The 16,089-nt window shown below is 41.7% G+C and overlaps 1 protein-coding gene across 1 annotated transcript in view; it reads right to left on the bottom strand.

Annotated features, from left to right (window-relative positions):
- Positions 1–16,089, bottom strand: part of Itga2 (integrin subunit alpha 2) — a 96,043-nt gene that overhangs the window by 3,043 nt on the left and 76,911 nt on the right. The window contains exons 20-28 of the mRNA XM_059276337.1: positions 15,870–16,011; positions 14,562–14,654; positions 13,998–14,074; positions 13,829–13,912; positions 10,135–10,237; positions 8,756–8,866; positions 6,602–6,706; positions 3,899–4,012; positions 530–619 (exon numbers count right to left, since the gene is read on the bottom strand). Of these exons, the coding sequence (XP_059132320.1) occupies positions 530–619; positions 3,899–4,012; positions 6,602–6,706; positions 8,756–8,866; positions 10,135–10,237; positions 13,829–13,912; positions 13,998–14,074; positions 14,562–14,654; positions 15,870–16,011 (919 nt within the window). The remainder of the gene's footprint in view (positions 1–529; positions 620–3,898; positions 4,013–6,601; positions 6,707–8,755; positions 8,867–10,134; positions 10,238–13,828; positions 13,913–13,997; positions 14,075–14,561; positions 14,655–15,869; positions 16,012–16,089) is intronic.

Genomic DNA, 16,089 nt, shown 5'->3' with positions numbered 1-16,089 from the left:
TTTGTAGGTCTTTAGACTGTAAGGCCATGAATGGACATGTCATAGTGCCTGGTTATAAGAAGTACTTTTTAAAAAAAGTGTAATAAATGCCTGATTTACATACTCTTACAATGCTTTGGATCTAAGTCATGATTTAAGCCAGTATAACTTAGGTCTTATGCCTCAGAGCCTGATGGTTTCTCCCAGCACAGGAAGAGGTGGTGATGTGGCTTGAGGCGTGAACTGTCACCATGGTGTCCCAAACACAACAGAGCCCCTCTGTACCTTTTCTGGTGGATCTTCACTTCTAGAAAGCCAACTTTGCAGCATGAGGGTGGGGTGGGGAGGGGGAGCGGGGCGCGGGTGCAAAGAAGGAGGCAAGTGTGTCACTGGACTCTGTGCCACAGCCACCTTGACCACATCTCCACCTGATGAAGCCCAGGCCTTCAGTGTTTCGGTGGGAGCCTTCTGGATGGTCAGAGGTGAGAACAGCTGTTCCATGTTTTACACCCTAGAATGTCTGTCCCAGGGAGGGATGCAGCACACTCACCGTGACGGCGTTTTCCTCAATCACGTACAGCTCAGGGTTGTGTGTATCAATTTCTGCTGCTGCTGTCAGTTGCACGGTCTGGAAGGTCGACTGGAACATAGAACAGAAACATTTCATCCTTGCAGCAGTAAACACAGAAAGCCTGGCACGTTGGAGGTTGGTTGGTTCCTGGCGGAAAGTCACAAGAAGAAAACTCGCTTCTGAAGATTCCTCCCTTGCGTGCTTCAACTCGCCGTGTGGACTAAGCCTGCCCATCCGAAGTTGCTGAGCAGCCTTGGAAATGGGCAGTGATTGGAGCCTGCTGCTGCAAATTAGACCAAATCTCAGGGTGGCACCCAGATGGGAGCCTTGGAAACACCTCCTGACATCATTCAAATTTGAACATGATTCAAACAGAAGGCTCACAAGGCCTGTTTTTAAAAAGAAACGTTTGTCACTGAGATTTTTCTTAAATTTAATGAAGCTTGATACATGAAAGAAAATTGCACACAATACTCTTTCACTCGTACCCGAATGAGGCACATTATGGGATGAGACAGCAGCGTTTGAGTTTCTTCTATTGTATAAAGTATTACTATCTGAAAGTATACCTGAACTTGATTATACATGATGGCTGCGGAAACCTTGAGCCTTCTTCCATGTTAATCACATTGGGAATGATTTCATATGTCCTAATCTAAGTGTCTCTATCAGATGATACTGACTGGGGTGGACGGATAAGGACATACATTATGCTGATGCTATAAGTAAGGATATACAGGAAGCTTGCATGACATTATCAATTTGTTTATGGAAAAATAGTCTACTCAATGGGAACGTAATGATGCCAATGTCTTGCTGCCAGTGTTTGCTATACAACACAAATTGTGGGCCTGATAATTAGGTATGATAGAACTAACACTCAGATTTTAGAACTGTCTTCATGTGCTCTGGCTGTTAGGACTCCACTGTCCTGGTTACTAGGGCACACAAGTCAACATCTTCATGAAGTAACTTGCTAGACTATATCCAGGAGCCAGCAAGAGAGAATATATTTCCAAAAACTGAGCAATTTGTTTCCTTTCTGCTGGCCCAGTCTCTGGTTATTCTTAATTTTCTCAAGATGGAAAATTGCATCATATGTTAACCCTAAATGTTGATCTTTTAAACATATATTATAGGTGAAACATTAAGAGTACTTATAGTGTGTGTGTGTGTGTGTGTGTGTGTGTGTGTGTGTGTGTGTGTGTGTTTAGAAATCGCTCAGTGGTTAAGAGCCCTCACTACTCTTGCAGAGGACGCCAGTTCAGTTCTCACCTATACCTTCAATTACAGAAGACCTAATTCCCTTTCCTGACCTCCAAGATCACCTGCATGCATGTAGTACACATGAACTCATGTAGACACACACACACACATACACACACACACACACACACACACACACACACTTAAACAAAAAGTGGCAGTCAAGTGAACTCAAGGCTATATAGCCCCTGTAGACTGTGTGATGAAATAATTGTTCTTAAAATGCTCATATAGCTGCCCACACAGAGCAGGCTATTCTTACACAGATCCAATGTCCTACACTATTAACTAGTAGAGGAAGGTGTACAACACACACCCAGGAGAGCAAAGTAGCACACTTGCTAGCATTTGCCAGGGTTTTCCTTACAAAAGGCAGCCAATGCTATTGGGAAGCCCGAGCAATCAGTATGTGATGAGATACTTGAGATGTTAAGCTGATGTGCATTGCATCAGAAAAAGAAGTAATCACATCGTGAGCCCCATACAGGAAATGAGACCCGAATCTCAGACTGGAACAGCTGTTACAATGGATGAAAGTAACGCAAGGGTTACTTGGCTTCTCAAGGAGGAGGAAGATGTGCTGTGCTTGACACCTATTGACACCCAGCAGTAATTCTGAGGGTATAGCTATTGTGAAAAAGGAAAAATTCTCCACTGCTTAAGAACTTGCACCCAGAAAGGAAAGGCTGCCTCAGAGCCTGTTGAGAGGTACTTTCACAAAACCTGATGGTTAAAATATTGTAGCTTCAAGCAAACTCCAGAAAACCCAAATACTTTTCACAGAGGAGTTGGAGCGACAATATTTTGATGTGCAGAAGTCAGTTTTCCTTTCCACTTGGCAAAGTTTGTTACAAAAATATTTGCTCTTCAGATCTAAGGAGCCAGGAACCCACTGAGTACCGAGACTGGATACCAAGCTTCAGCAGCTGGGAGAATGGTGGTGCCTACAACAGCATACATCATCTTTTAGGACTTAGAACCATCCCAGAGGCTGTAAAGCCAATGCAGCTGACAGGCAAAAGGAGACAATATCTTCAAAAGGAATCCCAACCCCTCAGTCTTCCCACTCCCCCAGTTCTGAAATCTTTCCCTAAGCTTCCGCCACTCTTTTCATATTATGTCGTCACTCAATCTTACTGCTTGGGTTTTGACTCCAGGTCCAAGGTAGGAGGGCGATCTCAAATCTAATCCAGAACCCCAACTCAGAGAATGGGGACTATCGCTGGTTGTGAAATGGTGAAAATTGAGGGACCAGAGTTCAAGGAGAACCAGTGAGGGCTACTGATCCCCTCTAAGGATCCAAACTAAGATAGTTTGTCAACGCTCAGTGCCAGCACTGGAAAAGGGACTAGCTAGCTATTCCAGCAGCCAGGATCAAGGAGGCTGAGGCCCGCTCCTTCTTGTGTTACCTGTATTTACACAGTTCCTGCCAGACTAAAATCCTGGCGACCCAACCCCTGCTCAAATAGTGCTATGGTGGACTCTTGCCCGCTGTGTAGGGAAACAACACCGACAATTGTTTTAGCGCTTTCCTTTTCATGGGTGTGGAGATAGCCTAAGAGTTGTATGCTGTCTGGTTTTACTCATTAAACTGAAGCTAAACCAGGAAAGTAGAGTGTCTGCCTATTTATTAATAGAGGGAGATGGACCCTCATGCTGGATTCATCTCTTCATGGTTTAAGATCAATGACACACTTGGCTGAGAGTTCAAAGACAGAGACAAGGGCATGAGCATCCTGATTCAGGTGTGACCACGGAAAGAGAACTGTGGGGACATCATGAGGGAGACCAAGAAGATGCTGTCTATGCCAAGGACAGCAAAGGGATCCTTGGCACCGTTCATATCAATGCCATGGGCTGCTGTGGCATCTAAGAGGCAGACCTCTTCATGAGCTCTCCAGATGATTCTGAGGCAAAGCCAGACAGGGTGAGCACTGAAAAGGGATGTGAACTTGCTTGCTTGGGCATTTCTGACTGTAGGCAGGGCATGATTTCATCAAAAAGGAGGAATATTTTTGACAATGAAGCTGCATGCTTCCTTGCTCTCCCTGGATAGACCCAGTAGTAAAAGCTGATACTTACAGCAGCGAACGTCCCGTTCCAGACTCTGGTAGTCACATTGATGAAGTACTCTGATTTCATGTGAAGGTCTTTCAGCCAGCAGGTGATGTCACGGCAGGAGGTGGTTCTGCAGTCCTTTCAGATCGGAGTCCATGGGGAGAAAGAGGGAGAGAGAGAAAATGGGTGTTACAAATGCTAAAACTTTAGAAAAAGATAAAACAGTGCTAGGAAGGGCCTGCAGAAACAGGCACTATCAGACTCAACTGGTATCCATATCATTATTTGTATTTATACCTATTATTACTTATACTAATTTATATTAGTATTTATATCTATTTTAGTATTTATTATTAGTATTTAGCTCTATGAGTATTTATAGCTATATATTATTAGTATTTATACTAATTTATAACTTCAAGGGATTTTGATATTATGTTTCAGACTATAAACAGAGTTGACATAGCTTTTCCCAGCCATTTCCCATCTGTATTGATAACCTCAGAGATAACAGAAATATGTGAAAAGAAGGATGTTGCAGAATATTTGTTTAACCACGTAAAGATGTGTTGCACTTGTTTAATTATGTAAAGATGTGTTGCTGTTTCACCTTGCCTGCCTAAGGCACTTGATTTGTCTAATTAAAAGCTGAACGGCCAATAGCAAGGGAGGAGGTATAGGCAGGACTTCCAGGCAGGGAGAGCAAGTAGGAGGAGGAATTTAGGCTCAAAGGAGAAAGAAAAGGAGACACCAGGGAGACGCCAGAGGCCAGCCAGGCAGACACGGAGGAGGCAGGAAAGTAGGACATACAGAATGAAAGAAAGGTAAAAAGCCCTGAGGCAAAATGTAGATGAATAGAAACAGGTTAAATTAAGTTAGAAGGGCTAGTGAGACAAGCCTAAGCTAAGGCTGAGCATTCATAATTAATAAGAAGTCTCTGTGTTTTATTTGAGAGCTGGTTGGTGGCCCAAAGAAAATTCCAACTACAAAAGGGCACAACCTTTTCATTATACTATTTATGACTGTAAAAACTAAACACAGTAACTAATTCATGTTATCAACAATGTGCTAGGCAAGTAAATTATTGAACAGAAATGTGTCGTATAATTTAGCCATCAATGACAATAATGAATTTCCTAGATTAAAATATGTCAGTAAAAGAATCAGTAGTTCTCAGGGGTTAGGGGAGAGAGGGAGGTGTGACTACAGAGACCACAGTAGGTTTTTAGGGTTGTTAAGTTACCCGGTATACTGCCATAATTAATGGACACAGGCCATTATACATTTTCAACTCCATAGTGTGAATGTTTGAAATTCCAGCCATGAGCTCCAGTGTAAACTATGGCATAGGGGATATGTTCTGTTAGTGTAGGTCTGTCACTTATGACAAATGTGCCACTCTATCATGGGGTTGCAATGGTGGATGAAGCCATGCATATGTGAGAACAGGAGGTATATGGGAAATTCCTCTACATTTCACATGATTTTGTTATAAATTGCTTTAAAAAGTAAAGTCTTTTAAAAAGCAGTCTATAAGGCCGAGAGAGAGAGAGCACAGTGGATTAGAGTACTTGCAAGCATTAGGACCCGAGTTCAAGTCCTCAGCACCCACATGAAAAGCTCGGCCTGGCTGTGTGTGCCTGTAGCCCCAGTGTTCGGGGATGCAGTGCAGAGACAAGTGGATCCTGAGGGTTCTCTGGTAATCTAGCCTTTCCAAAAAGTGGTGAGCATCCAGTGTAGTGAGAGACCCTGTCTCAAGGTAATATGATAGAAAGCAATAGAGAAGTACCCTGGCCCCATATTCCTGTGCATGTACCATACAACCACAGACAGACAGACAGACAGACAGACACACACATACACACAAACCACCACATACATATGCACATACACTCCACACCACACACAGGGACACACACACTGTACTATTCATACAGATATACACATTGTATACACACACACACCATGTTCCCCCAACAAACATTGTACACACACACACACACACACACACACACAGACACACACACACACACAAACTCCCCTGAAAACCCAAAAGCAGTCTATGACATTGGCTTATGTATGGCCAAAAAAGAACAACATGGCTTATTTATGTAACAACATACATATACATCAACATATGAATGCATTATAGAAAAAAAGTTTTACTTCAACCTTTTCTGTTTATTCCATCCATCACAATATAAAAAAAAAATCGCAAAGAAAAAAAGCTAAGGACGACTTCAGGATCACTGACGGTGAAGAGCCACAGCTTGCTAGGGTTTATGGTTTACTTACCCGATGACTGAGCTAGCTGCTATACTAACCTCTTCCCCCAGAACAGGCAGAGCTGGGCAGCAGATGGTAAGCACACGGACTTCCTTGTTCAAAGCTAGCAGAGGAAGTGTTGGTTTCCATGTGCTGGTTTCAAGCTTGATTGTTTCTGTTGACTCTCCTTCCCTGCTTTCCATCCCCTGACCCTCTGCCCCCTCCACCTCCAGTGGGCTTTTGGCACTTCCCTGTCACAGCCCACATGTCCTGCTGATGCTGTGAACTGTGGACCTAAGCTTAAAAATGTGTTTGCTGTATCCCACTTCCCGCTCGACCTCAAAGGCAAAAAGACACTCTGGAGTATCAGCTGCTGGGATAAAACAAGAGGCCCAGTTCCAGGTGCAAGGAACACCAGATCACTTAAAGGCAAGTTCGGCAGGAACATTGACCTCTCCTCACCAAATCTTTCGTAGTCCGGAAGTTTTCACTCTTGAAAGCCACAGGGGAGGACGCGGGTCCCAGATTTAGTGGATTTATTTCTGCTGTGCAACTGATGTCACCAGCCTACAGAGAAGAAGACCACGTCAGACTTGGAAAGAAAAATGGTTGGTGCTGTTTCTTTCAGCCTGCCAGGAAATCCTGCCATCATGTGGGGTGTGGGAGGGGCCCTAAGCTGCTTTCTCAGGGGCTCAGGGGCCAAATGCTTGTTCTCCAGTAAAACCTGAAGTATTCCAGTCAGCTGATGTGACCAGATGAGGCAGGCGAGCTTCTCATAGCCTGTCATGATTTCAATGTAGTTTGTTCTTCGAAGTGCACACATTAGGAGTGTGGTCCTCAAGTTGGCAGTATGGAGAGGAGGTGGGACCTTTAGAGTTGGGTTCCATTAGAACATCTACAGGCTAATTGGAAGGATGTCCTAAAAAAGGGAGTTCAGAATTCTAGGCCCTCTCTAGTTTCCAAATTGGCAAATGTATTTCCATCTGTCTCCCCCCCAACCCCCCTTATACCAACTACCATGAGTCCCTCACCAGAGCTGAAATGATGCTGGCATCATATCATTAAATAGCAAGAACTGGGGGTTAAATAAGCCTCTTTATCTGTAAAGATGCAAAATGAGCTAATACTTTTCCAGTATGACATGAGATTAAGGGGCCAGTCCTGTGGACCCAAAGCTGCAGGATTTCCACAACACAGGGCAACAACAGGATATCTAAGAGAAGTCCCAGTGAGGGCCCAGCATGGGTAGTGTAGCAGAAACCAGAGGCCTCAAACGGGACCAATGGCTCTTTGCAATGAACGTTTGCACGTAAAGATATATGGATAAAAGGGTTTACTGTGTGACTCACTATGTCACACTATAACTTCCATGACAAGATATTTCCTTTTTTACTCTAATTTTTTTTTGTGTGTGTGTTTCTTTTGGGGGAGGTTACAAGGGCAGAGGTCGGATACAAAGAAATAGGGAAATGAATGGAATCAAGATGCATGATGTGAAAGACACAAAGAATAAATAAAAAGAAGTTTTTTGTTTGTTTTTGTTTTTTTAAAGAATATAGTAAAACAAAAACACCATGAGTGATTCAATTTGAGGTTCTTTTGTCTGGAACACTTTAGGACTTTAATTTCTTGAAGTCTACTATGCATATTACAGAAATAATACTGCTGTAAGACCAGTTAAGTGCTCAACTAAAGGAGACCCAATGTTAACACATTTGGTTATGGCAGCAGGCACTACCTCTTGGTCCAGGCCGCATGGAAGAACCCCTGTCTGTAGCTTTCAAAGAGTAACGCCATAGCGAGACAGGTGTGTAGCTGATCTCCTTAAGGGGCCCCCTGGCAGTAGGATCAGAATCCTTCCCTGGTGCATGAGCAGGCCTTTTGGAGCCCACTTCTATGATGGGACACCCACGCACAGCCTTGAGTCGGGGGAGGGGCTTAGGACTGCCTCTACTAAATGTACCTCCTCCCCATGGGAGGCCTTACCATCTTGTAGAAGGGGATAGGGGTGGGTTGGGAGGGGGAGGCTGGAAGAGCAGGAGGAGGGAAGAGGGGGATCTTTGGTATGTAAAATGAATTAAAGAATTTCTTAATCAAAAAAAGAAAGAAAGAAAGAAAGAAAGAAAGAAAGAAAGAAAGAAAGAAAGAAAGAAAGAAAGGAATGCTAGTGTTCTGGCCTTATCTTCAGATCCTGATTTCATTGCCTTGATGGCTCTCCTTAAAAGGTAACTGGGGTAATTAAAATGAATAGCTAGGACTGAGTCCTACTAGATGAAAGTCCAAACCAGCTGCTTAAAGACCAGCTACTAATTGCAGCTTTCTAGACCTACTAAGTGCTACATGCCCACAATAGACCGAACTTCTCACTTCTCAGGTTTCTCTCCTAATAGGGTTCTGACCGAGTCAAATCCTCTGCTACCCTGAACAGAGATTTCAGCCACCAGGACGCTGATTTTCTTAGGACGGTGTTCTGCTTATAATATGAAGTCTGATGCTGGATTGTTGGGATCTGGTATGCGTAGTGTTCTCTTTGGTTTTTCAACATTCAGGTGCAGACACCATCACCCTTAAGTCATGGGTTCTGTACATCTGTATGGCCGGTCGTGTTGTCCTTACCTCGTCTGTTTGCACCCCAGTCAGATACAGGAGTGGGTTCTTTGCCTTGGTGTACTGAGGGATGTGGATGGTTACCGACGCCATGCTTACTGGAGAGCTTCCTGTTGTCACCTATGTAGAGAAGAACACGTGATACAAATGCTGCCAGAAAAACCACTCCTGATGCTAGTCGAGGGGGCTGAAGAGTAGCAGTGTGGCTTGGGCAAGAAACTGAACCTCCCTAAGGATAACTTTTCACCTAAAAATTAAAGATCATCAAAAATTCAGTGGTCATGTGCTATCTGTTCTCACTAATGGGAATGATGTTGTTAGTGTGTAAAACCCACGATACAATGGCTGATGCTTACATAGTGTGATTATTATTATTATTATTATTATTATTATTATTATTATTATTTACCATGAATTGATTAAAAATCTTATAAAGCATGTGGTTACCATCCTCATTTTCTGAAACACAAAATCTGGATAACAAATCAAGATTCTTTTGTCATTAAAGACATGCCACTAAACTGCAGATCTGAACATGTGCATGTCCTAGTGAAAATGCACAGACACAGAATGGTATTGACTCAGGGAGGTGGGTGAATTCCTATTTACTTTCCAAAGTTTCTATAGCATTCTTTTCTAAATCAGCTATTCTTTTATAACTTAATTTTTCTCTCTCTTTCTCAGTCATACTCTGTGGCCCAGACTGGCCTTAAACTTACAGCAATCTCACCCCAGCTTCCCAAATTCTGGGATTACAGGTGTCTTTCTTTGAATTTCTCTTTAATAACTGATTCCAATCTTTAGATTAATAGTTACTTATTCACAGATACTTAGTTATGTTGCATTGAATTGACTCAAAGCATTTTAGATACTACTTAGCATAACTGTACAAAAGCCCTATCTGTACTGTGTACAAATGATGAGCTTTTCAAACAAGACTGGTCTCCAAGCATAAAGTAGTGTAAAAGACACTCATCCACAATAATGCCAGTGTAGCGATGCCTTGTTGGTTCATCCTGAGTATTTGCTTTGAAAATATATAATTTCTCCCTTACTAACGACACACAACTATACACAAGTCCTTCTACTTTCCTGTCATCTACCTCAATGTTCTCAAAGTATGACACCCAAGCCAGCAGCATCTGCAGCATGGCCCATGGGCTTGTGGGAGATGCACACTTCCAGACTCACCACAGACCTTCTGAGTCAGAAACCTGGGAACGGGGCTCAGCTGTGTGAGCTGTAACACACTCTCCCGATGTTATTGCACACTCAAGATTGACAGCCACTGGTGTACTGCAACCTTGTGTTACTTTCTTCTCATCCTATACTCCCTCACTTCGCTCCTCCTCTTCCTGCTTTGTCATCTTTATGACAAGCTTACCAACCTTGAGGGAGAAGACGAATTTAGGACCAATATCTTCAACACTGTTTATGACAGAAGGGGCATTCTCATCCGAAGAGATTTCACAAAAGTTTATGTTGGTGGATCTGTTGGGTGACATTGGTAAAATTAGTTATTTCTGTTTTGATGTTGCTCTTGAAATATTATATTTATTTTATATAAGTATCTTCTAGCTTGGATTACCATCAAAATGGTTCAGTTTTACTTACAGAAGCACCAAATGATTATTCTACTTTTTAAGCTTCCACATGAGAGAATATGAGAATCTACTGATATGAGAATATGAGAATTCTGCTTGGCTGCCATCTGGGGAGTATGGTAATGGCAGTGCTACCTACCACTGATGTTATTTGTATACACATATACATAATATTGAGCCTCTAAATATTTAGAATTATTAATTATTATCATAATCCAAAAGTTAAAAAATAACAAATGTGAATGAATGCATGTTAGATTCCACAGTCCAGTGTGTGTTTCTGAGATTAAAACAACTTCCTTTCAAATCATACTCCTTCACTGTCCTTCTGAGGACAGCCTGTGTGTTTATCAGTTGTTAAGTTTCTAACACAGGTGTAAAAGTATTGTTTTAGGACTGACAGTTGTATTAGTCTCCAGACTTCTGTTACATTGGCAAATGTGTTGAGAAGGTAGACACTCCAGCTTTGGTGGTTGGATTGGATCTCTAAGCCAAGATTTTCTTCCCTTGCTTGGGGCTGTAGTACAATGATGGGTACCAGTTACTAGCTCCTGCAGTATTTGTTACTAAATGTCTTTCAGACAGGGCATAGATTTATTTTATTAATCTTTCTCTAGTTTTTTACCAACTCGAATAGTTGGCAATGAATTGAGGGTTGACTGAATTTGTTTCCATCATTGCAGAACCACTCTTAAAATCCAAAGATTTTTTAATATGAGATCTTGACCACATGATTTAGGATTCATGATTAATGCCTGCAAGTATAGTAATGCCCAGGCCAGAGGATTCCCCAGGAAACTGTTCAGATGTAGGTGAAACTGGATATCTTCCATTTTCTCACCTATTTCTGGTGCTTTGAAGCTACAGCCCAACCAGGCAGCTTCTTTGCATTATGTGGAGTGCAAAGGAGCTGATAGCCAGAGTGGGATTCTGAAAAGCATTATGCATGCCCCTCCATGCATTCCAGGGGACAATTTATCTAGATTATGGGATGTTCAGTTCACTTCCTAAAAGAATGGACTAGACATTTTCTGAGACAGAATATTTTCTATCCTCTGGGCATCACTATCTCTTTGTGTCTTTATCTCTCCATACCTGTCTCTCTGTTTCTCTCTGTCTCTGTCTCTCTCCTTCTCCCCCTCCTCTCTCTCCCCCCTCTCCATCTTTTACGAAAGTTCTTCCAAAATTTCAAAAGGAAAATCTGTCACAGGGAGAGTTGAATATATGTGGAATTTTTCAAGGTTTTATGTGTATGAGAGGAAACAATGATGTGTCAGCCTTGTATGGAAAATGGGAAAACTGACTCGGATTTGAAACAGAAAACTCAGTTGTGTGTGCATGAGTTATCCTCTTTGCTTTCCAGATGTTTATGTAAGCCCCTAAACAGAGCCAACTCCTAAATTGATTGATACGGTCTGCTTTTTGTGTTTTAAGGAGATCTGACACTTGTCCACTTTTTATGTAAGTTTTCTCTAGTTTACTTAGGTTTACAGTAGCAATCATCTAAATTCAGGAGGATCCTGTTAAAAACAATTCTATTTATATTTATTATATGCAGAGAATATAGTGGCACATGTATACAGTATTACATGTGTCTACTAAGGGACATGATAGTTAGGTGGGACTTTTCGCAAAAGTTTGCAAAATGTTAAAGCGTTTTTTGCAGTATTGTTTTTGATGGCTATACAAACAAAAATGTGAAACAACCAATATATCTTATTACTGCTAGAGTGGTTGCATGCATTATGATATATTCAGAAATAGAATGAGTTAAATATGTATAACCTGCTATGAAAACCATATGAAAATATGAAAGAACGTTTTAGTATTCCCTTTTAGTAGGTAAAATGTTTGAGCATGCGTGTGTATATAACCTTGCAGATAAATTAACTGTATGTATTGAAGATATTCCAGAATAGTCTCATTAGTCATTTGTGGGGACTGTCATCAAGGTGGAGGATAATGCTAATCTCTTCACTTTGTGTTTTCCTGTAAGATTTGGATTTTCCAAATACATTCATGTAATGCTTTAAAAAAAAAAAAAGAAGCATGTGGGAAGCCATCTGGGTGGAGGATCAGAAATCATTTCTTTAAAATTCTCCATAACAAAAATTTTTACCATATACCTTAACATTTTATGACATATTATAGACTCTAATACTAGGATGCATTAGAATAAAAATTGCAATCACAAAAAAATACATGGCTAAGATGTTGGTAAAAGTAAAGTCATATTTTAATACTATATTTATTCCATGTTAACCCACCTGAAAAAATATAGACTCTCACTGAATGTGTTTAAGACAATACAGAATTGTATGTATTAGAGGGGGGAAGTTTGGGTGATGGGGCAATACTCATTACTGTAGCTTTGTCACTAATTGCGTGTTTTAGCAAAGAGAGATTTTTGGAAACTCTAGCTACGGATACACTTATCAGGGCTGGATAACATGGGCTATGTTTTGTTTCTACATGCACCTTTGTGACTTTGATACAGACATGTTCTTTTTAATCTTTGCTCATCTGTCTCAGGCTTCATACAGGATGGCAGGTGTTCCTTTTCAGTTTTGTTTTGTAATTTATTGCATGAACTGTATGCTCCATGCTTTCATGGACTGGGCTGTCAAGACAGGGGTTAGAGAATGTGGTGGCCTGTATACTTACTGGGACACCAGTGCTTAATGTTTTCAGAGGTCTTTGGTTTACACAGGGAAGTGGCCTTAGATCTGAGAGTGAACTAAGGTTGGACCTGCCTATAGCATCTGTTGGATTTGTATGTTACCCATTTCCCCAGAAACCTGCCTCTGATGTCTACTGGTAACATTTTAACTACTGTCCTCAGGTTGACCTGCATTGGAAGGCAAGAAAAAGGTATTAAGTCTTTCTTCACGGATGACTTCCTTTGGAAAATCCCTCATTTCCTCCTGGTTGGAAGAAAACCATCATCAGTCATGTCTGAAGTTTTCCATTAAGAAGCTAGACTTGGTCTAGTTTCCATATCAGCTTATTCATCCATGACTCCATTTCTTTTTTGTTGTGCCCCTTCAATGTCCAAAACATGGTGCTGGGGACTTCCATGTCCAAGAACAGGTCTATTCTTGACATCCAGTATCATATTGTGAAGGGAGCAGTGAGAAGTGTTGGCAACTCTCACAACCTCTAAGAGTCTGTTTCTGCATGTTAGGACAGATTACAGGCAGCTTACCACCTTCAGGGATGCTGACCTATGACATGTGATGAAAACATTTTTCCTCTGCCATTTCCTCTGGTGCTATTCTGAGTCAATAAACCTAAAGAGTTCAAGGGTTCCTAGGCATCAATTTGTCTGCATATTTCTAATCTAGTTGACAAGTCGGAAATAAATTCATGTGTTAAGACTGAGCGGACAGTGGACTGTAGTCCTGAGCTAAATGATTCATGTACCAGGGTGCTGTCAGGGGAGAAAAACCTACCCACTTGGGTAGCAGACTTCACCTACCGGGTTAAGTGAAGTTCGGCGTCATACAGAAGAGGGATCTTGAGACTGACGGAATTATCTGCTTTGTTGGCTTCTTGGCTCTCACTATGAAAACAAATATTAGAAATTACTTAAAGAGACATCTCATAAAGCCTACCTAGCATAAAATTATGATGAAATTGCATCTTACCTGAAGGCTTGGAAATGGATGGATGCCTGATTCTGGAGGTTTTGAAGGTTGAAGTCGAAGTTGATGGTAAAAGTCACCTAGACACAACATTAAAATCCATCAACCTGGGATACTGTATACCAGGAAAAAAAGTTCCCCAGCAAGATGAACCCATTCTCTTGTAACTCCGGATTTCACATCTTAAAATTTTGGTTGTAGACCATGTCTGGGTACCTTGCTTACCTGAGAACCAGAGCTTAATTTCTATCAGAAGTATATGCCATCCAGCTACATTTTTCAGAATTGTCAAGTTTTGTGGTGATCTAATATTTACTTACAGGACTTTGACCAATGTTGGTCAACATAGTCACACAAAAGAGCATTATGTATGGCATGTGCACTTGGAAAAAGGTACATGAGGAAATGTTACCTCTGTTAACGATTTAAAGAGAATGACCCCAGTGAGGGAACCCCTTCCAGGAATGTGGCTGGTGATTTTGTGATGTCTGTTAAATGATGATGCTTGGTAAAGACAGTGAGTGCTCTCAGGTGTGGAGAGCTGGGATTAGACAATGCAAGCTGTACCTGCTGTTCACTCTGTAAGGCAGGATATCCCACATCACAGGTGACTGATTTCTGCGATGAGCCAACCTGGCATGTTACTTCTGTTCCATCGACCTGAAGGGAACCAAAGGAGTAACAATTAAGTGGTGTGTGTGTGTGTGTGTGTGTGTGTGTGTTTGTGTGTGTGTGTATGTGTGTGTTGTGTGTACCCACATTGAAAGGTGGACAAGGACATCTTAGCAGTGATATTGGTTTATATTGAAATAGTTTATTGCTCTCAAAGACTTGAATATCTTGTATTATCCAAATGGTTAACATGTTTTTATTGCCATCTCTAAAGACACACTGAAGAAGCTAAAGGATTGGAGAAATATGCACTAAGATGGAAATCAACTTTTGTATTTCAGCAGCACAAATATCTTTAACATAATATTCAGGAGCCTAATATTTAGAAATACCTTCTTCATAATGTTTTTGAAATGCGTATTTTTAAAAGAAGAAAAATACATGTTGGCGTTTGTATTTTAAGTAACTAACAGGTTTTGCCAGTTTTCCTCAGTTCATTTTGTCTTTAATGTAAGAGCTGCTATCTGGCACAGGCCATTTAAACACAGAGGTCAGCATAGGTTTGCAATTCTAAACCTCTAAAGTTCACATTCATGTGAAATAGAAAGAAACTTTTTTATATCCTTTAATCAAGCAGCCCAGTTGGAAAACAGATTTTCCTTCTTTTCTTTTTTTTTTTCTCCTCATGGCTTGAGAGCAGAAGAATTAGCAAGGGGCTCTCCTGGTTAAGTGTATTCCTGCTTTAGTGATCAGGTCAACTCAATAGAATGGCTTTGCAGGAATGCACCATCCTGGCATCAGAAGTAGCAGCATCCTGAAGCTGGGACTACACTGTGGGACTGGATGCCACTGAGCAAGTGCACCACATCTGTCCAGCACAGGACAGGCGGCCTCCTCACAGCACCGATGGCTGGAGAAGTTATGAGTTGTCTCCGCCAAGGCCTGGGGTAAAGGAAAAAGTGACCCTCACTGCTAATGGAGCCGCCCTAGATTCGGAGCCAGACTGCGTTCTCAGGAGGCTTTACTAACTGGAATCCACAAGGTGGGACTGAGCATGCCCGGGGTCAGCTTTGATTTTTTTTTTCAGACAGTTTGGAGGACAGGAAGGTATTAAGTACCAGAGACAGCGATTGGCAGAGCGAAGGAGCGAAATGCTGTGTGGGGGTGCGGTTTGTGGGAGTGTGTGGGAGTCGGGGGGATAGGGATGTGTGTGTGTGTGGAGGGGAGGGGGGGGCGCTACAGGGGGCGGGGTTCCTTACTTACCGGCATGGTAAAAGAAGCAAAAAACAAGTTCTCTGAGAAGTCAGCCAAGACTGCTGTGTTGTAAGCACTCTCCCCTCTGTTCTTCAGTGTGACTGAAAATGTTAACCTTTTGTTCTGGTTGCTGACAATAAAGGGTTGATTTCTGTTCACACAAGAAAAGGGAGACAGGTAAAGCCACTGAAGTTAAAACTACCCCGGTATTCAAAACTTTTTTATCTTG

Source organism: Peromyscus eremicus, chromosome 11 (assembly GCF_949786415.1).
Source record: "Peromyscus eremicus chromosome 11, PerEre_H2_v1, whole genome shotgun sequence".
In the NCBI taxonomy this organism is placed as follows: Eukaryota; Metazoa; Chordata; class Mammalia; order Rodentia; family Cricetidae; genus Peromyscus; species Peromyscus eremicus.
The sequence above is the reverse complement of the archived record's forward strand: the minus strand, read 5'-3'. Positions and strand labels throughout refer to the sequence as shown.